The 18,315-nt window shown below is 58.8% G+C and overlaps 2 protein-coding genes across 3 annotated transcripts; both read left to right on the top strand.

Annotated features, from left to right (window-relative positions):
• The first annotated feature begins 875 nt into the window (after positions 1-875).
• Positions 876-9,247, top strand: LOC119239436 (interferon alpha-inducible protein 27-like protein 2A). The gene is made up of 5 exons (XM_037503994.2): positions 876-1,252; positions 3,368-3,418; positions 7,352-7,381; positions 8,352-8,513; positions 8,970-9,247. Exons 1-5 carry the CDS (start codon positions 1,039-1,041, stop codon positions 9,047-9,049), a joined length of 537 nt encoding a protein of 178 aa, XP_037359891.1. The 5' UTR covers positions 876-1,038; the 3' UTR covers positions 9,050-9,247.
• A 2,867-nt stretch (positions 9,248-12,114) lies between these two features.
• On the top strand, positions 12,115-17,140 carry LOC119239431 (interferon alpha-inducible protein 27, mitochondrial-like). 2 transcript variants are annotated; one of them, XM_037503984.2, is made up of 6 exons: positions 12,115-12,210; positions 12,977-13,135; positions 13,897-14,025; positions 14,922-14,951; positions 15,758-15,919; positions 16,761-17,140. In XM_037503984.2, exons 2-6 carry the CDS (start codon positions 13,012-13,014, stop codon positions 16,844-16,846), a joined length of 531 nt encoding a protein of 176 aa, XP_037359881.1. In that variant the 5' UTR covers positions 12,115-12,210; positions 12,977-13,011; the 3' UTR covers positions 16,847-17,140. The 2 variants fall into 2 exon arrangements, with proteins under 2 accessions (XP_037359881.1, XP_054548713.1); XM_054692738.1 differs by lacking the exon at positions 12,115-12,210 and adding an exon at positions 12,283-12,467.
• Positions 17,141-18,315: the final 1,175 nt, after the last annotated feature.

Raw genomic sequence — 18,315 nt, 5'->3', positions numbered from 1 at the left:
GGCAGGGGCTGCCGCACACTCCCCTCCCCCTTTTGCTTACTCTCCTCTCTCTGGTGCATACAATGTCATCCCCAGGTCATATAAATAACAATCTCTTTCCCAATGTTTTCTGATTTTTCATAAAATTTTAAAATTTAAATAAATTTTAAAAATTCAATTTTTTGGCGTGTTTCAGGAAAGGTTATTGCTGAAGGGCGTCTAGCAATCATAATAAGAACCCAAGGCTGGCCGCAATATTGGTTCATAAAACGCTGAGAACTTCACACAACAGCAGTCCAGCAATTGTCTCTGGTTCTCCTTCTTCTCCCTTTCTTCTCTCCACTCTCTACTCTTCTTTGTCTTCGAAACTCGAAATACCATGAACATTTAACAGGTGGCAAGGATGTTCTGAAATTTTTTTTAAAGATTTATTTATTTATTATTTATACAAGCACTGGGTACAGTCAGAAGCACGGGAGGGTGAGAGAATTCACCAGAGCCAGAGCGGGGAGCAGAGCAGGCAGAAGGACCGAAGTACACTGCTGAGGGGAGCAGCGGGCAGCAGGAGAGGTCTGCGCGCCATGCGGGACCCTCCTGCAGTGGCCGGGGAGCAGCCGGGGATCGAACCGGCACTGCAGAGGCTGCGGGCAGCTTCGCAACCCAGCGCTCAACCGCTGCGCCACCGAGGAGGCCCGGATGTTCTGAATTTAACATAAGTATCCTCTCAAAGCACAAACCTGTGCATGGGCAAAATCAAGAATGAATTCTAGAGAGTGGTTACTAGTGGGGGTGGGCAGGCAGAGAGAGGTGATGAGGCGGAAATCTCAGGCTGTGTTCACTGCCTCTGTCACGCTGGAGTCCTTGAGGAAGCAGGTGTTGGCTGTCGTATAACTTCTAGAGCACCTGGAAACACTCCAGGTGGTGCACAGGGCATAGCTGAGGGGCTGTGAGCGAGAAGGAGGGAGCAGGTGTGTGTCTGGCTCTTTCAACTGTTGGCCGTCATGCAGCAGAGAAAGTTGGCATTTGGTGGGATCTTGGGGTCCAGGAAGTGATTGGAAAATGATCTCTCCCACACCTGGATTTTTCTTTGACAGAAGAAGGGTAAAGTCTGTGTTTCAGTTTCCTGAGCAAACAAAACCTATATCATTGGCTGTGGATGTCCCCGGGGGCGTGTTCTGCTCTGATGCAGGAGCTGTAAAGGAGCTCAGCAGGGGCAGGCCGGCTGGGCTCATCTTGCACTCAGCCCTTCCTCTTCAGTTCTACTTCTTCTTTGGTAAGATGGAGAGGGGCGGGCTGGGGCTGCTTCTACCACTGTCCCCAACTTGTGTGGGTGGCGGGCTGTGCTCAGCCAGTGCCGGGGACAGGAGGGACGTGGGGGACAGGAGGGGCCTGCCTGCAGACTGTTACTGGAGTGGTCATCAGGACACTATGTTCAGAGAAGAGGGTTTCTGGAAGGAAGGATTCAAGCCCCTGCCTGCCCCTGGGTTCTGGGATGCTGGAAATGAGGATTCTGTGCTTGTCCTGGTTTCCCTCAGGCTTGGGGGCTGGGACAGTGAGAGAGAGGCTGAGGGAAGAGCCGACCCTCAGGAGGAGCCCAGTCAGAACCCAGACTGTTCTGGAACAGTCCCTGTTCTAGAAGCCGCTGCACCGGGTCCTGCCTCACTTTGCCTGTGACCTCCGATGAGTCACTTTCCATCATGAAGAGGGTGTTACATCATGGCACCCTCACCCCTCCGAGGGGCCCCTGGGGAGACCCCTTGTGGTCTCCTCCCCACTCCTCACCCCTGGCTAGTCCCTCCCAGGAAAGGACAGCCAGGTTCCTGGCCAGCGCCTCCCACTCAGGAGCCCAGAGTGCCTTGACCTTAGTAAAACAATTGGTTTTAAAACAATGGTCTTAAAAACAATTGGTTCTGATTTCCTGAGTTTGGTAGCTTTTAACTTGTTCTGTGGAAATTTCCGGGCATTCCAGCATATCAACTAGTCTGGCCCTGGCGTCTTCCGTTGGTAGCCTGGGCCCATCTGATAAAATGAATTCCTGCCCTCGACACCCCCCTGCTCTCCCCTAACAAGGTCCATTGTGACCCCAACATTTATACCAGCATCCTCTCCAGGCCCACTGCCCACAGAATTACAGAAGCTTCTAGATCCCCCTGTATCTTTGGAGTTTTTCAACACAGGGGGCCTCTAACCCAGTTCTGTAGCCTCCCCTCCCACCCCGGAAAAAGTCTTCCATTTGGGCAGTTTCAGCTCCAGCAGGTTTTTGTTACTCCTCCATCATGGTTTTAGCCGAGACAGGCAACTTAGCATCCCCACTGGCCTGCAAGGTCATGCCCAGAGGGATGAGGGGGGCCGGGGCAGGCGGACGCTGGGTCGGGGGGCCCTGGGGGTGGGGGGCGCTGGCCGGGAACCTGGCTGTCCTTTCCTGGGAGGGACTAGTCAGGGGTGAGGAGGGGGAGGGGACCACTGGGGGTCTCGCCGGGGTCCCCTCGGAAGGGTGAGGGTGGCATCCCCTGCAACCTCTCCTCCCCCTCCCGTCCTGCCCTGGGTGTCGGCCTGGCTTTTTCTCAGAAGGACCAGAGGGAGCGAGGACCATGGCTGGGCCCAGGCCCTGGCCTCCTTCCTTCGGGGCTTGGGTCCCCTCTGGCCTGGCCTGAGAGGCGCTGTGTGGGGTCCTGCGCTCTGGCTCTTGGCTCTCCCGGCCCCACCCCTGGCGTCCACCTCCTTGGCCTCTTCACAGACACGCTCGCACAGGCGTCCGCTGCGCTCTGCAGGAGCTCAGGGCTGGAGCTCGGGCGTGAGCCGAGTTCTTCACTCCAGGCTGACTCCACTCATTCCAGGGAGGCCCGGTCCCGAGTCTATTCGCTTATTGTCACTGTTTCTCTTCCCTTTCCGCCAAAATTCTCCCCTCCCTGAAAGCCAAAGTTCTCTTGCATCTGTGTGTCTTTATCATAAATACTGCTGTGAAATGCCTGTTGCTTTTTGGGGGTTCTTTGGAGCTCCCTAGCCTCAGTCTGGGCAGGCGCTGAGTGCGCTGACCTGTGGCAAAAGGCTGGGATCTTCATAAGGCTGCCCCTCCCCATGTGGGCCCTGGGCCCAAGGGGCTCCCTCTTCCCCTTGGGGTAGACTGTCTTTCTCTTTGTCTTGCCCTACCCTCAGGTGGGGACCAGGTCTCTTTCCCTCCCTTCTCCTTGAATTTACCTCTAAGTTTTCCTGCCACCTCTCAGCCCAGCTGCTCCAGAGGTCCCCGTCCCACATCAGAGTCTATGGAGCGTCAGGAAACGGCAAAGGACGCTGTGTGTCGGTGCCTGGAACTCCTAAACCCCGGGGGTGCTGGGCTCTCTGGCCCTGCAGCTGACCACCCGCTTGTTCCCCTCTGTTTCTTTTCCAGATGAGGACGGCCTTCCAGGGCGCCCTACGACTCACTCGAAGGCAATGGCAGGTAACTGGTTCCTAGGCATTAATCCACAGACTTTACCCACCCCCACTGCCTGCTCAACCACCTAGGCTGATGGTATTGAAGACCCGTCCCTGTCAGAAAAGGGGTGCGTGCACCCTGGAGATGAGTGAGCAAATGAAGCTTTAGGACAGGAGGAACCGTGCTGCGGGTCCCAGGTCTGCCCCCCAACGGGCTGGTGACCCAGACCCACCAGCTGCCCTCTCTGGGTCTCCCTTGCCTTGTTTATCTAAGGGCAGCAGAGGGAGGATTGGCCCACTCTGGGGGCCCAGCACCAGGGCACATCAGAATAAGTGTGCAGGCCCTTCACCACCCCGGCCTCTTCCCCAAGCCCTGCAGGCTCAGCTCCCGGTCAGGCAGGGGCACAGGCTCGGCGGGCTTGTTGCCAGTGAGAGTCCAGTGGCCACACCCTGAGCTGCTGGCTGCAGCCCGCAGGCCTGGGCAAGTTTCGATTCCCGGGTTGGGCTCCTCCCGCTGCCCCTGGGAGCCTCCAGGCCAGGTCTCATCCCAGGCTCTGGGCGGGCCGTGCAGTGTCCACTCTGAAGCGGGGCTGCCCGGGCTCAGGCAACAGGGACATGCTCATTTTAATGTGGCCAAATACAAGGAACTACAGAGACCCAGAGCAGGGACTCTTGCTCTTCAGGGTGGGAAGAGGATTGGGAGGGGCTGTAGGAAGCCAGAGGCGCCAGAGGAGGCCAGAGTGCAGGGAGCTGACCACATCTCCTGGCTGCTCCCCAGCGCTCCTGCTCCTTATTGGCGGCCTTGTTGCTTGTTGCTGGGCAGGCTCAGAGCAGACAGCTTCCTGCTCTGGGTGGAGGACACGCCCTCCCGCTGGGCCTGCAGGCAAGGCAAGTGCTGCAGGGCTGGCCAGTGCGCCTGCCTGCATGAGAGCGCCCTGCCCAGGCCTTCCTGCTCCAGGTCACTTGTGGTTCCCTTGGCTGGTTTCCACTGGCTGCTAAGTGGTCAGCATCAGGGCACAGGAAATGGCTTCCACTCAGTGCCCAGGGGCCAAGCACAGCAGGGAGCTTGGGGAGGGACTCACAAGCCAGACCACTGGCCCTTTGTTAAAGCGCTTGGGCTCTGGACTGTGGGCACAGAGGGGCTGCTCCCCAGGAGGCCCCAGGGGAGAGCCAGTGCTGTGCTCTTTCTAGTTCCCAGGGGCTGCCGGCGTCCTGGCTGTTCCCTGGCTGGTGGCGCCATCACTGCCCTCTGTCTTCCTTGTCTCCCGGGTGTCTCTGGGCCTCCAATCCCTTTCCCTCTTGGGAATAGGACAGCGGTCCTGTCCGGGGACTCGGGCCCCCCATGTCAGCATTGTCATCCCCACTTAATGCTAATTGCCTCTGGAAAGACGCTATTAGCCAATGAGGTCGCATTCATTGAAGCAGGCTGAGGACTGAGCGTGTCTTTGGGAGACACAAGGTCACCCACGACAAAGCGGCCTTGAGGAAGAGGAGTCACCCCGTGTCAGGTCAGCCGAGAGCGAGTAAGGGGAAGACTGAGCGGGGTGCTCTGAAGGGCTTCGCAGGGTTGGGGGGTCTTGGTGAGCCCCTTTCATGAGGACAAGGACAGGGAGGGCAGTCGTGGTCTGCAGGGAGAAGAGGCGGTGATGGGGCCTGTGCACGTGTCCTGAGTTCTTACTCACATCCTGTTCTTCCAACAAGTCCCCTCACCTGTGAGGGGCACACTGACGTTGCCTTGCACATTGAGGGGGACCAGGGCAGGTGGATTGTTGCTCGGGGTCCCACAGCTCTGGGGTGTGGGTGCCCAACCACCCTGCTACTGCCCCTGCCTGAACTAGCGCCAGGAGCTTGGCCCCGAGGAGCAGAGAGCCGGGCGGCGGGCGGAGGGGGACGGGGTGTGGGGGAGGCGCCTTCACGGTGGGTTAGGTGGGAGGCAGGTGGGAGGCGGGTGGTAGGTCAGGTAGGAGGCAGAGTGGTCTCCAAGGACAGGGAGACGGTGGTGGGCAGAAGCCAGGGGGAGCGGGCAGGAGCCACGGTGTGAGCAGGGAGCAGCGGGGCCGAGCCGCGTGGGCAGAGCAGGCGCCTGTCAGTGCAGAAGCAGGAGGGCCGGGGAGCGAGGGGCAGGGGCAGGGGAGGATAAACCTGGGGTGGGCTCCCCGGAAGGTCTCCCCAGGTTGCCTTCATTTCCTTAGAGAAATGGGAAGTGAGGGTAGGTGGGAGGAGGCTGAAGGGCAGAGGAAGGTGTGAGGTCCGGGTGCCCTTGGAGAGAGGGTGTGATGAGAACAGAGACTGGAGGGGATGGAGGAGCCCCAGGGCGGAGCAGGAGGGGCAGGGCTGGGAGGGCACTTGTGCTCAGTGGGTGTGGAAGCTGATGGTGAGTAGGGTGGGGAGCATGTGGATGAGGGAGTGCTGTGTGGCGGGTTATAATGTGACCTCCTGGAAAGACACAACCAGCCTAAAACTCAGAACCTCTTTCTGAGTCTGCAGGTGCAGGTAAACTAAAAACTGAGTTGAGTTCTCCCTGGAATAGGCTGGGCCCTTAATGCAATCTGACCAGTGTCCAAGGGAAGAAGAGACACAGACAAGTGGGGAGCACATAGGGGAGATGCCAGGGCCTGGAAGAGGCAGGAGGATCCTCCCCTCCAGCCTTCAGGGAGCACATGGCCCTGCCGACACCTAGATTCCAACTTCTAATCCCCGATCTGTGGGGAACAGACTCCTACCCGTGGTGGTGGTGGTGACAGCAACCCCAGGAACTAACATGGAGACGGAGGACCCAGCGGACGGGGTACGTGAGGCAGAGTTAGAGGCAGAATCTGTAACAGGAGGCAGCAGCGGGGGCTCTAGAGGCCTGGATGTCATCATAAGGGGAGCAGGTCTTGTTAACAACAAGATCTAGGGCAGCTCTGTCCATAGAACTTTCTGGATGATGAGCCTGTTCTCTGTGCTGTCCAATGTGGGAGCCACATGTGACTACTGAGCACTGGAGCTGGGTCCAGTCTGACTGAGAACTGAGATTAATTTTATTTCATTTTAATTAGTGTATTTCCATAGTCACATGTGGCTTATGGCTCTCGGGGGCTGAGGGCATGAGTTCGAGAGTTTCAGAAGTGAGAAGTGACAACAGAAAGACCAGATGGTTGACAATGTCATTTCTGCAGAGCTGAAATGAATAAGATAGGTCAGAAGGAGTGATGGGGGACAGGAATGGTGAGTCATGAACATGAATTAAAGAGATGCTGGGGAGTGAGCAGGGGGCCTGAGGCTGACATTGAACCTTTGCCCACCCTGACTACACCAAGGCCCTTTTCCTGGGGAGCTGCTGAGCTCTCTCCCAAGGATCCTGAAATCCCAGGGGGCCTGCTGTCCACTACCCAAGCATGTTGTTCCTCCCTTTCAAATGACCCTCTCCCCTCGTAAGTAAATCTGCACTGCCCAGGCATCTGTGCCCGGTGCTGCCCGTGGTGCCAGTCACAGATAGGACGCTGAGAAAAGACACGGTGATGTCAGGGGGCAGGTGGGGATGCCTCGTGCAGAAGGTGACAAGGAGGTTGAGCCTGGAGCTTGGGGGCTTTCACTACAGCCTGTGTCCTGGGATATGGATTGGAAGAACACAAATGTTTAGGAGACACTGACTTGCAGAGGAAAACAGCATGCTTTTTTTGCTTTCTCCCTTTGTTTTTGGTGTTTTGAGGGAATAAAACCCAATGTTTTGGTCAAAGGGCAGCGTGGAACCTGTTCAAGGTGGGTGCCCTTCACCATCGAGAGCATCACAGAGCTCTGGTATTCTCCATCCACTCTGCATTTCCAGTAGACTTCTCTGGAAAGGGTGGAATAGGTCAGGCAAGCCCCTCTTGCAGCCACATTGGAACTCTTCTGAGATTCCATTCAGAGACCCTCCTGTAGGAGGACCTGGGATAAAGGGCTGGTGTGCTCACAGACTGTCTTTTCTCGCTAGCTGTGATGATTGGTGCAGCGGTTGGAGGAGGTGAGTCTCCTGGGAAGGAACTCAAACAGCATCTGCCCCTGGGCCTGGGCTACCGGGGGAAGTGACCATGGGCCACCAGCCAGAAGAGTTTGTTGGATCTGGAAGCAGTGGGCAAGGGATAAAGGTAGAAGATTCCAGAAGACAAGCCTTGGCACACAGGATCCAAAGCACAGCCGAGGGCAGTCGGGTGCAGGTGCAAAGCCTGCCCTCCTGGACGGGACATTGAGCTCTCTCAGGCCAGGAGCCAACCCTGGGAGGGAGGCCAGGATTTCCTCTGGAGGTTGGAGAGAATGAGCTGCCCGTTCTCAGAACTGCTTTGCAAACCCTGGAAACTCATCCACTGAGCTCGGAGGTTCCCAGCTGGAGTGTAGACGAGGGTCCCCAATTCAGCACCCAGAATTCCAGGGAAGAACTCACTGCTGTCACCTGGCCACATGCCAAGTGCTCACAGCCCACGTGGCCGCCACGCTGGACCGTGCAGGGACGGAACCTTCCATGGCGCCCCCATGGAGCAAGACTGCCTGCTCCAGAGAGGGAGGGCGCCCTGGGGACCCCACCTGCTGCAGCAGGGTCTGGGGGCAGAGGGCGGCCCCACCCACCACCTGCACAGGGAGGCAGTCTGGGGTTCTCTGCTGTCCCCCTATGTTTGGGGCAGGATGCTTCTGTGCTTACAGGGGGCTTGGGGGGGCCTCTGCTTCCTCAGCTGCATGTATTTGTCACTGGGGGCCCTGAGGCCCAGGGAGGAGAGGGGAGCTCTCCGGTGTCCCAGGAAAATAGGGGCAGGGAAGGGGCATTGGGGTCTAGCTTCTCGTGGTGCCCACCTAGTGGAGGTTCCCAGGTCCACAGCCGTCCTGTGCCCGGGCTCCGTCCTCACAGAGCCTGGAAGAACCCCACCCCGACCCCATCGGTGTCAGGCACATGAGGGGCTGTCTGTTCCACTGGGTCAACCTACAGGTTCTTTTCTCCACAGTTGCAGCGGTGGTGGCTGCACCCGTGCTGCTGGGCGCCGTAGGCTTCACGGGGGCAGGAATCGCCGCCGGCTCTGTGGCGGCCAAGATGATGTCAGCCGCGGCCATCGCCAACGGGGGCGGCGTGGCGGCCGGCAGCCTGGTGGCCATTGGGCAGTCCGCAGGTCAGTGTCCTGGCAGCAGGAGGAGAGGGAGGCCCACCTGTGCCCTCCCGCCCTGTCTTCGGCGTCCCCGCCCCCACCCTCCCTGGCCCGGCGTGGAGGTGTGGGTGTCTGGGCCCGGGTGAGGCGGGAGGTCGCCTTCCGGACAAAACCCAGAACTGCTGGGCAGGTCCCGCCCTCTGGGGGCTCAGCCTCTCCGGGGAAGGCGAGGCACCGGCCGTCTCCCGCAGGTGCACCTGTCCCAGGGGGCTCCCCGCAGAGTGGATGCCGCTCTTTGGGGAGCTACTGCAGCAGCCTGTCCCCTCAGCAGATGCAGGGGTGCAGGGAGCAGAGCAGGGAGTCGCCTGGGGGCATTTGTGGGTTCTCGGGCTTCCCAAGGCCCCGGTGTCTTGACTCCTCTCCTTGGCCAGTCACCCAGGGCCCCTGTTGCCTGTGCTCACACCTTCTCTTCCCTTCCAGGCATGGCTGGATTGTCTACAATATCCAACGTCATCCTGGGGACTGTTGGGTCCGCTGTTGGGGCGCTGTTGTTTATTTAGGAAGAATGAACACTCCTTTCTAAGCAGCGAGGCGCACGAAGCAGCAGCGGGCTCCAACATGGAGGTGTTCCCCAGGGTTCCAGGCGCAGGTCTAACGTACAGCCATGGCGACTCAAATTATTCAAAGAAGCACAAAAAATAAAGACGAGCGGCCGAGACCCTCCACGAGCGTGGTGCTGTGTCGGCGCGTGGGCTGGCGGTGGGGGGTGCTCTGCGGGCGGTGCCGGGCAGGGCCTCGCCGGGAAGGAGCGTGGGAGCTGTGACAGCAGCCGGCTCTGTTCACAGCCTCCCACTCCCGTCTGGCCTGGGAAGGCCCCGTCCTCCGCGCCCAGGATTCGGGGTCTGCTTCAGGACCTGGAAGTCACAGCGCTGCGTCTGCTGCCGGGGGGCCCTTCCCCCTGGGATCAGGCTGCCTCTATCCAGGGCCTCTGCCCTCCTTGGCCCAGAGCAGGACATCAGCCCCCCAACCCCCACCCGGGACTGGACAGGCCCTGCGGGAGGGACGGGCCACCTCCTGGTCACGGGGCTCCCAGAGGTGACCAATGCGGGCCCCTCACTTCCAGAGGCCCCAGTGTGCCCTTCCCGGGGCCAGCTGCCAGGTGTCCTGCCCATGTGCCACCTGCCTGGAAAGGCGTGTCAGCCACCCCAGCTTCGGGACGCCTGTTCCCCCTTCAGACCGGGGCTGGGACCACGGCCTATGGGTTGCAGGCCCTCGGGCCAGGTCCCCACTCTGGCCTGTGTGTGCTTCGTGTCTGTGCTTCCTTCCTGTCCCTCCCCCAACAGCCTCTCTCCCTGGGACCCTGCCTCAGTGTCCCCCGACTCCCAGCTGCCCTCAGGGCTCTACCCAGGGCCAGTGGCCCCCGTGGACCCGACGGGTCCTCTCTGCTGGGTGGGCATTGTTGGGGCCTAGGAAGCTCACAGGTGACAGTGTTAGGATCTTGCTCAATGAGAGTAGGGAGCACATGCTCACCCTTCCGGTCCCTCATTCCCCACCCTGTGCCCCACAGCTCCTCCCCCCAAGAGTGCAGCTGGTTTCCTCCCCTGGCATCTGGCTGGGCTGCTGGATGAGAGTCGTGCAACGGGCACCGTGTCACCCACCTGTTCCTGGGGGGCCTGGACAGGCTCCAGGTGAGCTCACATCTGGGGAGCCGGCCCAGGGCTGCCTGTGGATGTGACAGGGCGCCCGCTGGGCCCAAACCTCCTCCTAAACTGCTGGCCCGTGGAACCGCGAGCTACCTCAGTGCATTTTAAGTCCCTCGTTTTGAAGATGTCACCCACTTCCCCCCAAGTGATACGGTCACACCCTGAGTGCGGCACTTTCACAGGGTCGGCTGCACCGCCTGCAGGACAGGAAGGAAGAGATCAGTCTAGTTGCTGCTGCTTTAACTGCCGCGGACCTGCACAGCAGTAGACGATGAGGCCGCCTCAGGGTTGAGAGAAGCGTGCAGGGTGGTCAGGGCGTTGGCGAAAGAAATGACAAACAGACACACTTCAAGAGAGTGAAAATCTGAGTGTAATTTTCTTTGAGTTGGTGACCAGTATATATATGTTTTCTAAAGGCTTAGGAATGGCAAACATCAGTGAAGAAATCAGCTTGCTTATAGGTTTAGCTTATCATTAACAAAAAAAAAAAAATTTTTTTTTTTGTTTTATGTGATTACTTTTTTGTTTAAACTACTCACTACCACTAAATTACTATTAATTAGCACGGTTGAGTTTTACTTTTCACAATGTAATATTTTTATCATTAAGATTAATACTAACAAGGCTAAGCATATAACAGAGAAATTATTAAGCTAACAGTTTTATTAATACACAGTGTTTAGCAACGTTTCATTTGAATTAGCCTAGTTATTAGATTTTGTATGTTCTTTTTTAATCAGCAAACCAATGACCTTTTTAGACAGAGAAAGAGAAAAGATTTTAGAAAGAGAAAAGATTTTAGAGAGACAGTTGTATTAGAATAAAGTTTGTGGGCCTTGAGAAGGTGAGATAAGGTTCCCTGCGGTCAGCATTCCTGTAGTGGCTCCTTGGGGTCGTTATCTTTCAACAGGCTTCCGTCTTATCTATGTCTTCGGGGGGCGGTTTGCTGTTCTCCCCCTGCGAGCTGGTTCCTTGCCCAGCCTGACCTAGGGATCGTGGCAAAAGCCATTAGCCCTAAAGGTCACTGCAGGGGGAGGTGCAGCATTTAACCCCAGCTGAACAGGGAGCAGGTACCCCTGGCCCCGTCCCTATAAGGACTGCGCCCGAGTCTCGACTCAGTGGGTCTGGCCCTGAAGGAAATGGGCCCAGGGAAACGTGTGCTTGTGACCAAGTGAGCGTGTGGAACCCGCTGCCTGGGACAGAGCAGTCACTTCTGAATGTTGACGCCCAGAGGTGACATGGCAGGACCCCCAGGCCCCAGACGCTGTTGTAAATAATCAGGGTCCTTGGAACAGGCTTCTTTGCCCCTCAACACGTAGACAACATCAGGTTAGCACGTTAACTCGACCCCTGCCCACTTTCTTTGCAAAACTGGAACTATTTCTCCTTGCAAACTGCATAATCCTCTCAAGACGCTGGGCTCTCAGGCTGCTTTCCCACAGCTCTCTGGAGGCTGTTTCTGCCTTGATTCTTGAATAAACTCACTGTGTTGGCTTCAATTTATTCAAGCCAACACTCTGAAGACATCCTGGAGGAGGTGTCTTTTACTTAAGGATTATGCATTTCTGAGTCCTGGAAACTTGATTATCAGTGGCTCAGAAGCAAGGGTTGTCTTGGCCTACTGAACTGAAATGAGCCAAAGCAGTGAGCTCCAGGCAAGGTTGACTCAGCAGCTACACGTGGTTGGCATGGGGTTCTTTCATCTGCTGCCTCTGGACATCTTGGTCACCCCACAGAATGTTGATGCTCAGAGATGGCATTGTGCAAACCCCAGGCCTGAGGATCCATTGTTAATAGGGAAACAATCTCTACCACACCTGGAGTTTTTTCTGATGAAATTGGAAAGAACAGTTTCGGTTTCCCGAGGAAATGAAACTTATCCCACTGGCTGCCTGCAGCGCTGGGGGGCGGTGCGTCACTCTGCTGCAGCTACTTTAGCCTGGCTCAGCAGACAAAAGGATCAGACCACAGGCAAGACTGCGTGGTCACTTCCACACTTTCGGATTCTGCTATTCCTGGTCAGATAGGGGCAGGAGGGTGGGCATGGGCTGCTTTTTCCTGTGGCCCCAGCTGGGGAGGGGTGGGAAGCTCAGCCAGTGCAAGCCCCAAGGGGGCATCTGGTCCAGGCTTTCTCCTCAGGCTCTGCCCCAGAGCAGAGGTCTCCCTGCCCCTCTTGGCCCTGTGTCCTGGGGCTCCGGGACTAGGAGTCTGTCCTTGCTGCAGGCTCCTGACGGTGCCCTCAGGCCTGGGGGCAGGTGGGGTGAGAGAACAGAGGGTAAGATAAGCTTTCAAGGAAGAATCAGAGTCCAGAGGGCATCTCCTGTCTGTGAGATGCTGTGTGATCGCATCTTCCTGATGTGTGTGTGTGTGCGTGTATGAGGGTGTGTGAGGGTGTGTTAGTGTGTGTGTGAGTGCCTGTGTGCAGATGGAATGAGGGGGAACCAGAGCATCCTCCTCATGATTTGCGCCCTCAGGATGAGTTGGTTTGAATTCCCTGAATCCTGTGCTTCCTGAGTGGCTCTTGGTGGTGGAGGGCGTCCAGCGCTTCCCCACAGCGGACGCTGGTGCTTTCCAAGGAAGGATGCAGCCCCCGCGTGGACTAACATGAGGCCCCACAGAGCCACCCAGCCCTCCCCTAACACGGGTCCATCTGTCACCCCAAAGCCCACACGTGCTCCTCTCCAGGCCGCTGCCCACGGAACCCACACAGCCTGTCTGTCCCTCTGAACCCCCTTTTCCAAGGCGGTGTTGGGGCTGGCTCTGACGTCCCTCTCCTGCCCACAGGTGGGCTCCAGTGAGTGCCGGTCACCTGCTGCGTCATGGCCTTCCTCCAGGCAGGCGTCCTGGCCTCCTCCCTGGCCTCCAAAGTGATGTCGGCAGCAAGTCTGATTAAAGTGAGTGGGGCAGCCTCTGGCAGCGTCCTGGTCGGACTTTCCTCAGTGGGTGAGTGATCCCCGGAGGGCTTGCTGGGGTGAGGAGGTGGCAGGAGGTGGGGGGAGCCCAGGGTCCGGTATGGGAGGGAGCCCCAGGGAGGCCGAGGGTGGCCTCTCCTACAGCCTCCCTGCTCCATCCTGTCCTCCCCGGGGGTCTGCCTGGCCAGAAGGGGACAGGACTGGGGGGGCCCGGGAGGTGGCCCCCTTCCCTGTGGACCTGGTCCCCTCCGAGGGGGTCTGAGCTGGGGCCGGCGCTCTGGCTCGCGCGCCCAGCTTCACCGGCAGCTCTGAGCTGGGTGCTGCCCACCCGCCCAGCAGCGCTCAGCCCGCGTGTCCCGCCGGAGCCCAGAGCCGCAGCTGCTGTGGCCTGACTCCCGGGTTCAGGCCCGTTGTCGTCATGAGCTCCTGGGAAGCCCCTCCGGGTTCCTGCCCTACTGTGGGTGTCTGCCTCCCGCGGGCCGCTCACCCCACAGTCAGCTCCTTTCCTGTTCCCCGGGGATCCTGCTCACCGACGTCTCTGCCGGGCGGGGAGCCGTGTGGGTGCTCTGGGCGGGCGCGCGGGGCGCCCTCAGCGGAGCCGAGCCTGGTATCCGAGTCGTGTCCGGGATGGGGAGCTGCTCGGTGCTGGGAGGGCATCGCCCTCTCCCTTCTTCACTGGGCCGTGGGCCTGGGGCTCCTCCAGCCCCCCCAGCACCAACAGCTGGTGCCTGTGGGCAGGGACCCCCCCCCCTGCCCCCAGCTCAGCCTCACCCTCCCTCCTCCCTCCTCTAGGGAGCTCCCTGCCATCCCAGGCCGCCCTGACTCAGGCCTTGTCCACCCTCGGACCCTTGCTGGGCTCCCTGAAAGCCTCCTCTGTGCTGGGATCCTCTGCCTGTGCCCTGACAGTGTCCCCTCTGGCAGGTAATGGTCCTGGGTCACTCACCCCTGGGCTTAGCTCAGCCAAGGAAGGGCGCCGGGGAGGTCAGCGCTGTGCCAAGCCCAGTCCTTCGAGTCTGCCAAGATAGGATTCCTCAGCTTGCACAGCTATTGACATGAGGGACCCATCACCTGGGCTCCTGGACACCCCCCTCCCCCCAGGAGTGAGCTGGGAGCACTGAGGCCCCCTGCTGGGACAGGAGGTAGAACACACAGCCCAAGGCTCTGCCTGGAAGAGGCTTTAGGGCCAAGCCTGTCCTGAAGAGTCCAGAAGGGCCAGGCCCCTGACAGGATGGTGGGGTCCCGCAGTCAGGCCGCCAGATGACACCCCCCTTCCCGGCCTTCTGCCTGCTCACCCAGGTAGGCCTTGAGCCGGCCAGCCCAGCCACCCCCACGCCCCGTCCACAAAGCGGAGCAGCAAACTCTTCTACCTGCATTCTGAGCCCTGGCTCCAGCAGGCCGGGGACCCTCTGTGCTCTGGGTGGTTGATGCTCACACCCATCTCTCCTTCCCCCACCACCACCCCGGGGAGTGGCTGAGCGCCTCCTTCTGTGCATGGTGGGGAATCCTGACCCACGGGCCCATCTACAGGTCGTTTTAAGATGACCAGATTGTCCCTCCCCACCATCCCGCCCCAGCTCTCCCCTCCCCCAGTGTGTGGGTCTCAGGCTCATAAGCACCTTAGCGTGCTCCAGGGCTGTGTGTGGCTTCAGTCAGAGGGATAAGGACGAGTCTGATTGGGAAACTCTGGGAAGGCTTCCTGGAGGAGGGGCTAGGGATCCTGCCCTCCTGTGTTCACTCCCAAATCATAGTAGATGAGGGACTCGGAGTGGAGGGGAAGCCAGTGTGATCCATTCACAGAAGCTCCCTTTGTTTTCCAGTCAAGGCTCTTGCAGCTGTACTTGGAGGAGGTGAGTATCTGAGGGATGGGGCTCTGAGCCCTTTTGGGGGAGCCACGGGCCTTGTCCATGCCCATCTTTGCTCCAGGCCTCATGGAGGTGGTCAGGGGGGAAGGAGATGATGGAGACCAGCAGGTGGCCAGGAGTGGACCCAAGGGCAGGGAGGCGAAGCCCGGAGTGCCATGGACTCTGCCATGGAGGCGGTACTGCAGGGCCCAACTGCTCTGGCATAGCCTGTGTGACCTTGGCTGTGCCCTTGAGCTCCTCTGAGTCCTGCTTCCTCCCCTGAAACACCACCCCTATTGCCCAATCAGGGTCATGGTGAGGCTCCACGGCCAAACTGGGCACTGAGCATGAAGGTGGTGGGCGTCAGAGAGACGCCATAGCCCGGAGACCTGGGTCCAGGGCCTCCCGAAGGTCTGTCGTGACGCCACGGACCCCGGGTTGCTCCAGCTCAGAACCTGGTCCTCCCTGACACTAGGCCCCTGGGAAGACTTGCTGGTGGTAAAGGTTCTGTCTGTGAAGCTCGAAGCTTGCACACATGCAGGTTCCAGCAGACACGAGGCCACGAGGGCTGGCGACTTTCCCTAGGATGGTCGATCTGCAGACGGGAGCCCGCCCAGGGCCCAGGGATCCCCAGTCACCCCTCTGCTTCCCCCCTCCCCGTGGCCATGCCTGTGGCCTGAAGTCCAGTGTGCCCCTTTCCAGTCCTCCTGGGTCCTCGGGCTGGACTCCATGTGTGTATGTGTGGTGGAGATGATTTTGGGGAAGTGGTGCTTCCCCTGAGCCTCCCATGGACACAACTTTTGTCTCCCCAGCTGTGTCTGTGACGGCTGCACCTGCAGTCCTGACCGCCCTGGGCTTCACCAGCTCCGGAATCGCTGCGTCCTCCCTGGCGGCCAAGATGATGTCATTGGTGGCCATCGCCAACGGGGGTGGAGTGCCGGCCGGCAGCCTGGTGGCCATTCTGCAGTCTGCAGGTCAGTGTCCTTGGGGGCTGGCTGTGGAGGGAGAGAGGAACTAATCTCAGTGTCCAGGCCCCACTGGAGGCCCTGACCGCAGTCTCACTCCTGTCTCACCTTCTGCCTCCCTCTCTGGGTTTTTCTATTTTTCTTTTTTTAAAAATTATGTTTTGTGGGCCTCCCCTGGTGGCACAGCGGTTGAGGCTGCAGCGCCAGTTCGTTCCCAGGCCACTGGCGGGGGTCCCACAAAAAAAAAAAAAAAAAATTGTGTTTTGTGTGTTTTAAAAAATTTTTTTTTTTTAAGATTTATTCATTTATACAAGAACTGGCATACAGGCCAGATGCACAGGAGGGTGTGGGGATTCACCAGAGACAGAGTGGGGAGCAGAACAGGCAGACTGACGAAACACACTGCTGAGGGGGCAGCAGGCAAGACAGGAGAGGTCTGCAGCGCCATTGGGATTCTCGCCGGCCAGCTGGGGATGGAACTCGTGCTGCAGAGGCTGCGACAGCTTCACAGTGTGGCGCTCAACCGCCTGCGCCACCAGGGAGGCCCTCTCTGGGTTTTTCTGAGGGACATCAGAGCAGGTGGCGGCGCTCTGGCCTGGGTGTGTGCCGGTTCCGGCCTACCCGGCCCAGAGCAGAGAGGCTGGGGGTCTCTCCCCCCACCTGGAGTTCTGTCTTCCCCCGCTGGAAGCTCCAGGTGTTGCTTTCACTGGGAGACTGGTGGGTGTTTGGGCCTCAGAAGGAGGTGATGGGTGGAGCTTCCACCTCAGGCCCTCCTGAGGGCCCTGGATTCTGTGACCCTACGTGAGCTGCACTGACCACCTGACGCTGTTCTCCCTGTGCTTGTCCTCAGGCGCTGCTGGACTCTCCCTGTCGTCCAAACTGCTGCTGGGCTCCACTGGCTCTGCCCTTGTTGGTGGCGCTGTGATGGCCTTGTAACAGCTCCCTGGCACCCCCTGCAGACAAGATGCTGGAGGAGACCTGAGGCCAACCCTGCACTTATGGTCCCCAGCCCGCACAGCAAGGCCCCCCAGCTCACACAGCAAGGCTCCGCAGTCCACACAGCAAGGCCCCCCAGTCTACACAGCAAGGCCCCAGCCTACACGTCAAGGCCCCAGCCACACAGCAGGGCCCATCCTGCTCACCATGTGTCCTCGCTGCCCCCAGGAAGACCAGCAATAAAAATGGTTCTGCTACCCTCCTGGACCTTTCCTTTCTTGCTCACAGTTCAGCTGACTTTTCTTTACCAACCACGTGTCACGCGCATCAGTAAGTTGGGGGGTGAGGAACACCTGGAGCCCAACAGGAAGCCAGGAAGCCAGGAAGCTGCCCCTCCCCAGCTTCTGGCTGTCCGGTTAACCTGGCAGATCGCCTCCCTCTGGGCCTGCGTTTGATCAGGGACCCAGCCAGGCTGGGTGGCTCCGATCCTGCTGAGGGACTGGCTGCGGGCTTAGGCACCACTTGCCTCAAGGACACAGGTGCTCCTTTACCTGGCCCCACGCTCACCCCACACCAGCGCTCAGCGTGGTCCCTCAGTGGCCTGGCTCAGGCTAAGAAAGCTCAGGCCTGAGCCATCACTGCCCCACCGCAAGGTGAAGTTCACTGCCCGCCCTGGCTGTTTGTCCACAAGGCCAGCAGGGAAAGTTCCTTCGACCCTGCAGTGTCTCGGACGCCGTGGGAGTGTGTGTTTAACACTCCTTTCTGGCGCCGTAAGCTGCCGCCCAGGCATTTTGTGTGTTTCATGTTCCAGTCCTGGGGTGGGGCCCGGGGTCCTTCTATGGCAGCGTGGGATTAGACCCCGCCAGGGAGGGGTGTTGTTGTTACTGGGGTCTCCTCACCTCTGGCCCCTCTCGGGTAGAGAGCAAGGAAGCAGGTCTGTGTCCTCCCCTCGCAGGACACACTCGGCAGCAGCAGAGCCGCCTCCAGGCCGCGTGTTCTCTGTGGCGTGACCTTGGCAGTGACCTCTACTCTCCCAGAATGAAACTGGCAGATCATGTCACCCAGTTAACACAAGATACTGCCCAAACTGCAGTACAAAACAGAGGTACAGGAAGTTACTTGAACATAGAATAGTGTGTATTTTGCTAAGGATGTGCCCCCGATGGTTATACCAGATTCTACCAGAAAACCCTGTGCCCGTTTGCTTTTCTCTTTGAGGCAATAGTCATTGAAAATCATCAACACTGTTACCCATTGGGTCCTTCTGGAGCAAACGCTTGCGGAGACAAAGATCTGTCTCTACCGAATGAGAGTCACAAACGCTGACTGGAGATCATGAGTGACTTGCTACTGGCGCCATGATTTTGTGAAGCGGCAAATTCTGGGACAAAATACAACGTGAGGGGTTTCTCCCCAGCCACCTAAGTAGTTGTGGGTCACCCATGGGTGGCCTGTAGCAGCTCAGCTCC

This window comes from Talpa occidentalis, unplaced genomic scaffold, assembly GCF_014898055.3.
Source record: "Talpa occidentalis isolate TD23 unplaced genomic scaffold, MPIMG_talOcc4v2.1 talOcc4.11, whole genome shotgun sequence".
Taxonomy (NCBI): Eukaryota; Metazoa; Chordata; class Mammalia; order Eulipotyphla; family Talpidae; genus Talpa; species Talpa occidentalis.
This window is presented reverse-complemented; position numbering and strand designations above follow the sequence as displayed.

Coding starts and splice junctions, on each gene's coding strand:
- LOC119239436 (XM_037503994.2), top strand. CDS start 1,039: ATGATCTCTCCCACACCTGGATTTTTCTTTGACAGAAGAAGGGTAAAG. Junction 1,253..3,367: donor TCAGTTCTACTTCTTCTTTG/GTAAGATGGAGA, acceptor TTTCTTTTCCAG/ATGAGGACGGCCTTCCAGGG. Junction 7,382..8,351: donor TGGTGCAGCGGTTGGAGGAG/GTGAGTCTCCTG, acceptor TTTTCTCCACAG/TTGCAGCGGTGGTGGCTGCA.
- LOC119239431 (XM_037503984.2), top strand. CDS start 13,012: ATGGCCTTCCTCCAGGCAGGCGTCCTGGCCTCCTCCCTGGCCTCCAAA. Junction 13,136..13,896: donor GGTCGGACTTTCCTCAGTGG/GTGAGTGATCCC, acceptor TCCCTCCTCTAG/GGAGCTCCCTGCCATCCCAG. Junction 14,026..14,921: donor GACAGTGTCCCCTCTGGCAG/GTAATGGTCCTG, acceptor TTTGTTTTCCAG/TCAAGGCTCTTGCAGCTGTA.